General features: G+C 29.7%; 1 protein-coding gene across 1 annotated transcript; it reads right to left on the bottom strand.

Moving 5' to 3' along the window:
• Positions 1–708: 708 nt before the first annotated feature.
• LOC139847745 (flowering-promoting factor 1-like) lies at positions 709–1445 on the bottom strand. Its single transcript, XM_071837467.1, has one exon. It carries the CDS (start codon positions 1352–1354, stop codon positions 1028–1030), a length of 327 nt encoding a protein of 108 aa, XP_071693568.1. The 5' UTR covers positions 1355–1445; the 3' UTR covers positions 709–1027.
• Positions 1446–5510: the final 4065 nt, after the last annotated feature.

The following is a 5510-nucleotide window of genomic DNA, read 5'->3' as shown; positions in this document are numbered from 1 at the left end:
AATAATTCTATTTGTAATATATAGTATTTGACGAAAGTTATATCAGTGTTAAAATCGAATCCATTTATATATTTTCATCAAATATTATATATCACAAATAAAAATACATAAAATCAAAATTTAAAAATAAATATTTTGAAAAGTCAAACAAGACAATTATTTGGAGACAGCGAAGTACTTTATTATATTCCAACTTCCAGCCTATTTTTAGTTCGATCTTATCCATGTTTCCTCAAACTAATATTTATTAACTAAACAATGAATCACTTTGGTTGTAATCTTTTTTCAACGACAAACACACACCTAGATAATTATACATATCCACGATGATACTTGAACTCAAAACTTCTAGATTGATTAGTTATCTCGATACTGCTAGACAAAACCCTTTGATAATTTGGCTCATGTAATCTAATTAAACTAGATTTGGAAAACACTTGTAAGCAAATATAAATGAAGGATGCATAACTAACAACCCATATTATATATCAAATCTGAACATAGAATAGATAAGCTATAATAATTAAAAATATATATGTTTATCATCTAAGCATAAAATTATCCTATAAATGTGTTTCATTAATCATGATAAATTAAAGATCACTGGTTCAAATTGCTATGACATATTGATTATGTACACATGTATATATCATCTCATTTATGTCAATACTATATATCAAACATATATGCACACAAACACACTTGTAATCACACAAAAACTTCATTTTTCATTAAAAACGATCAAAAACACCGTATAAAGGTTTACAGATACATGAAGACCAAACAACCCCTTGAGCTACATGAAATTAGATCCTTAATCAAACCCTAAAAACAAAAATTTCAAACTTTATAACTTCATCATTCTGAAGAAAACCATAAACTTGTACTTTATCAGCAAAGGTACGCGCTTCACTCGTACCGTCACATATAATTATCAAACAAACCAATATATTTCGTGACAATTTCAGAAACCACAACAAACAATACATGCAAATAATTATGAACCCAAATTAATTAACCATACAAATTATGACATGTCTCGTACTTCAAACACATTCCGATTCTTGACAACAATATCATACATATGCATGGATTTGAGCCTGTTGAAGTCTTTTGGGAGGGAAATGAGATGAACAGTTGATCTTTTATGAAACTGAAACAAATCAGGATCATCATAGTACCTTTCCCAACCATATGAAGACAAGATTCTTTCGAGTGCATCGTATGATGTCACAACTTCATTCGTTGCACAATGAACAAGAACTTTACGCCTGATCGAACCCTGGAAAGAATCACTTCCAGGGTTCTCCACAAGTCGAACCACACCATTCTTAAACACCCAAACACCAGACATATTTTTTTAACTATGTATTAGCTAGAGAATGTTAATTTAAAATCAGGGGTATGAAATATTAGTTTTTAACTAATCATAAGAGTATTTACTTTAGAGAATAAGAAAATGAAATGTGAATGTTTGAATTAGAGAGTGGAGGTTTATATAAGGGTTTTTAGCCACCTTGGTGGAAGAGAATAATAGAATAGAATATTAAAATCTAGAATATAAACATATAAAATAAAAAGTTGTTTTTATATATATTTTTAATAAAAAAATATAATTTAAATAAAGTGTGTGGGGGGGCCATGAAGGGTGTGAAGAAAAGGACTATTTGTGTTTAGGGCATCACTTGCCCACGTGTTATGAGTGAGGAGGCCAAATAATTTGGATCATGCCAATGGGGCTTTGCCTCATTGGTCACCATGTTAACATGGTGTTCGAGGAGACCAGGGTTCGAGTCTCGGGGGGGGGATTTTCGTGAATTAACTTCGTGTGCTAACCACTAACATTGCCTTTCAAAAAAAAAAAAAAAAAAAAAAAAAAAAAAAAAAAAAAAAAAAAAAAATAATTTGGATCATGTAGAATCCAAAATCTTTTTCTAAGTCATTATAAATCCCCACAAATGACAATACAGAGAATCTTAAAATGTTGCTACACTGGTAGAGTGGTTAATTTCTGGAACAACCATACGTTGGGGAACGCCTGTATACATTATACGGCATCGTTTAAGTTGTGACCGGATGTTGATTGATTGATATCTTACTTGTATACGTACGCGTATATATAGTAAGTAAAGTTGATATTGAATTGTGTTTTAAAACAATCTTACACTTAACCTATCTTAGATACTGAGTATATATGTATAATCTTATATAATCTTATACATCTAATAATCTTTATTTTTTTATTTTATTTTTTTGAAAAGTAGTACGGGATCACCCAAGGGGGACTTAACCACCAACGCGTTCATCTTCCACAGTTATATAACCCGCCTCAACTGCTGTCCAGGAAGAAACCCGGCTCAATCCTCACTGCCCCCGCAACGCGATGTGCGTAAGGCACTCTTGAATAGAATTCAAGGGTAAATGGAAAACTTTGTGTGGAATATTGCACCTCACGAGAGTCGAACTCCCGACCTCTCATTAAAAGTGACATGCAACTATACTACATGTGCTGCAACACAAGTTTTATCTAATAATCTAATGTCTCTCATGTGGCTTGAACTGACAATCACTAGGTTGAAGAGTTGTTCATAAATTTTGAGATTGTGAACCCTTTACACATGTAACTTAAGCATCTGATAACGTACGTGTTGACATTTTATGATTTATTAACATATAAATTTTTAACATGTAAAATAGAATTATAAGATACTTTCACACATTCTTTTGTCAAAGTGTATAACATTGAACTTATATATAAACATCACATGGAAATGTATCGGTTTAAGGGTGTTATTTGACATTGTTCAAGAGAATATACGTAATTTTGTCATTTTTTAAGATCTGGTAAAAATGCATTTCTTAGCTTAATTTTCTTTTAATATAAATTTTTCTTCACTAAATTTTATTTATTTTTAAACTTTTCATCTAATAAAAGGTTTGTACCAATTGGTGGAAGATTGTTAAATTTTCTTCAAGAAGTTTACAAGATATAGTTAAAGAATAGGATTTCGGTTTCGAGTACAAAATATGAGAAATTGCTATGGCAAGCAACTCGTTGGATATGTATGTATCTTATTTTAAAAAATCGGAATAATTTTGTTTTCAATAAAAACTGTTGGAACCTACTGGTTGCTCTAAGTGAGATACAATCAATATCATATGAGTGGCTATCGAGAAGATTGAAAGGAAAAAAGATCGAGTGACAAATGTGACTTACTAAGCCGAGCTTTTATTTAAATATGTAATTGTTAGTAGGGGTACAACCTTTGCACTTATTCTTGTATTTTTCGTGTTATGTTTGTAAGATCTAGTGCCTTGTATGTATGTAAGCTTCGGATCTTAACTCTGTTTCTTCGAGTTTTTCGTTTATAAATGTTGCCTTTCTAAAAATGTATATATATATATATATATATATATATATATATATATATATATATATATATATATATATATATATATATATATATATATATATATATATAGTGTTTCAATCAAGAGCGCAGAAGTAATTTTTTTTTTTTTTTAGATTTGTTTTTCAGGCATTAAAATTACATGAAAATATGAAAGATTTAAAAAAGACACTTCGTGATGAATGTTATAATTTTGGCAGAAAAACGTACGAAGAAAGAAATGATAACATTCATTGCAATGATTGTTTTGCTTCTGAGGCTTTTTTTTTAGGGTTTAAAAATTGGGGGTTAAAAATTAGGGTTTAGCTATTAGGGTTTAGAAATTAGGGTTTTGGATTTAGAAATTAGGGTTTAAGGTTTTAAAATTAGGGTTTAGATTAAATTTTTAACACAAACAGTTTAGAGTTTAACGTTTATGGTTTAGAGCTTAGGGTTTATGATTTTGGGTTTAGGGACTAAACCCTAAACTCTAAATCAGGCTAAATCTTGAAAAAAAACTTCTCATACGATGGAAAAAAAACACTCGAAGAATAATATCCAGGAATAACATTACGCATGATGCATGTTATAAAATTTTTCTTCGAGCGTTTTTTCGACAAAATAATAACATTTATCACAAAGTGGCTTTTTTAAATGTTCATATTTTTGTGTGCTCTTAATGTTCGGAAAAAAATTCGGAAAAAATGAAAATAAAAAAAAAAAATTTACTTCTCCTTTCCTCCCAAAAAAGTGTTTTCATTCATATATATATATATATATATATATATATATATATATATATATATATATATATATATATATATATATATATATATATATATATATATATAGGGATCAAATGAGAACATTTTTAGGAATGAGAACTCTGAGAACTAGGTATTCGAGTAAAAAAAATTACGCGACCGAACAAAAATTAGCCATAGTCGAGCAATTTTTATTTTTGGTCTTTAGATGCATTGTTTGCTTGTTCTACATTTTATGTAGAACATGATGTAGAACATCATGTAGAACATGCTATTCTACACTTGTTCTACATCAATTTTCATCAAATTAAATAATGGTTTAGATTTAGGGTTTATATTTGGGGTTTTAGGGTTTAGATTTTAGGGTTTAGGGTTTAGATTTAGGGTTTAGAATGAGTTTTTTACACGAAAGGTTTAGAGTTTAGGGTTTAGGGTTTAGGGTTGAGGGTTTACGGAGTAAACCCGAAAACCCTAAACTCTAAACCCTAAACCCTAAACTCTAAATCGGGCTAAATAAAAAAAAAGTTGATTTTGATGTAGAACGTGTGAAATTCGAACAAAAATGGTGAAATTCGAACTAATTTAGAGAAATTTGAACTTATTTATGTTCTACAAAATTATAATTAGAAGAAAATTGAAATGTCCCGTTCTTATTGATTAAAAACGTTCCATATTAATTGATTTCGTTGCGAGGTTTTGACCTCTATATGAGACGTTTTTCAAAGACTGCATTCATTTTAAAACAAACCATAACCTTTATTTCATCAATAAAGGTTTTAAAAAGCTTTACGTAGTTTATCAAATAATGATAATCTAAAATATCCTGTTTACACACGACCATTACATAATGGTTTACAATACAAATATGTTACAACAAAATAAGTTTCTTGAATGCAGTTTTTACACAATATCATACAAGCATGGACTCCAAATCTCGTCCTTATTTAAGTATGCGACAGCGGAAGCTCTTAATAATCACCTGAGAATAAACATGCTTAAAACGTCAACAAAAATGTTGGTGAGTTATAGGTTTAACCTATATATATATATATATATCAAATCATAATAATAGACCACAAGATTTCATATTTCAATACACATCCCATACATAGAGATAAAAATCATTCATATGGTGAACACCTGGTAACCGACATTAACAAGATGCATATTTAAGAATATCCCCATCATTCCGGGACACCCTTCGGATATGATATAAATTTCGAAGTACTAAAGCATCCGGTACTTTGGATGGGGTTTGTTAGGCCCAATAGATCTATCTTTAGGATTCGCATCAATTAGGGTGTCTGTTCCCTAATTCTTAGATTACCAGACTTAATAAAAAGGGGCATATTCGATT

The sequence above is a fragment of the Rutidosis leptorrhynchoides genome, chromosome 5, assembly GCF_046630445.1.
Source record: "Rutidosis leptorrhynchoides isolate AG116_Rl617_1_P2 chromosome 5, CSIRO_AGI_Rlap_v1, whole genome shotgun sequence".
In the NCBI taxonomy this organism is placed as follows: domain Eukaryota; kingdom Viridiplantae; phylum Streptophyta; class Magnoliopsida; order Asterales; family Asteraceae; genus Rutidosis; species Rutidosis leptorrhynchoides.
The sequence above is the reverse complement of the archived record's forward strand: the minus strand, read 5'-3'. Positions and strand labels throughout refer to the sequence as shown.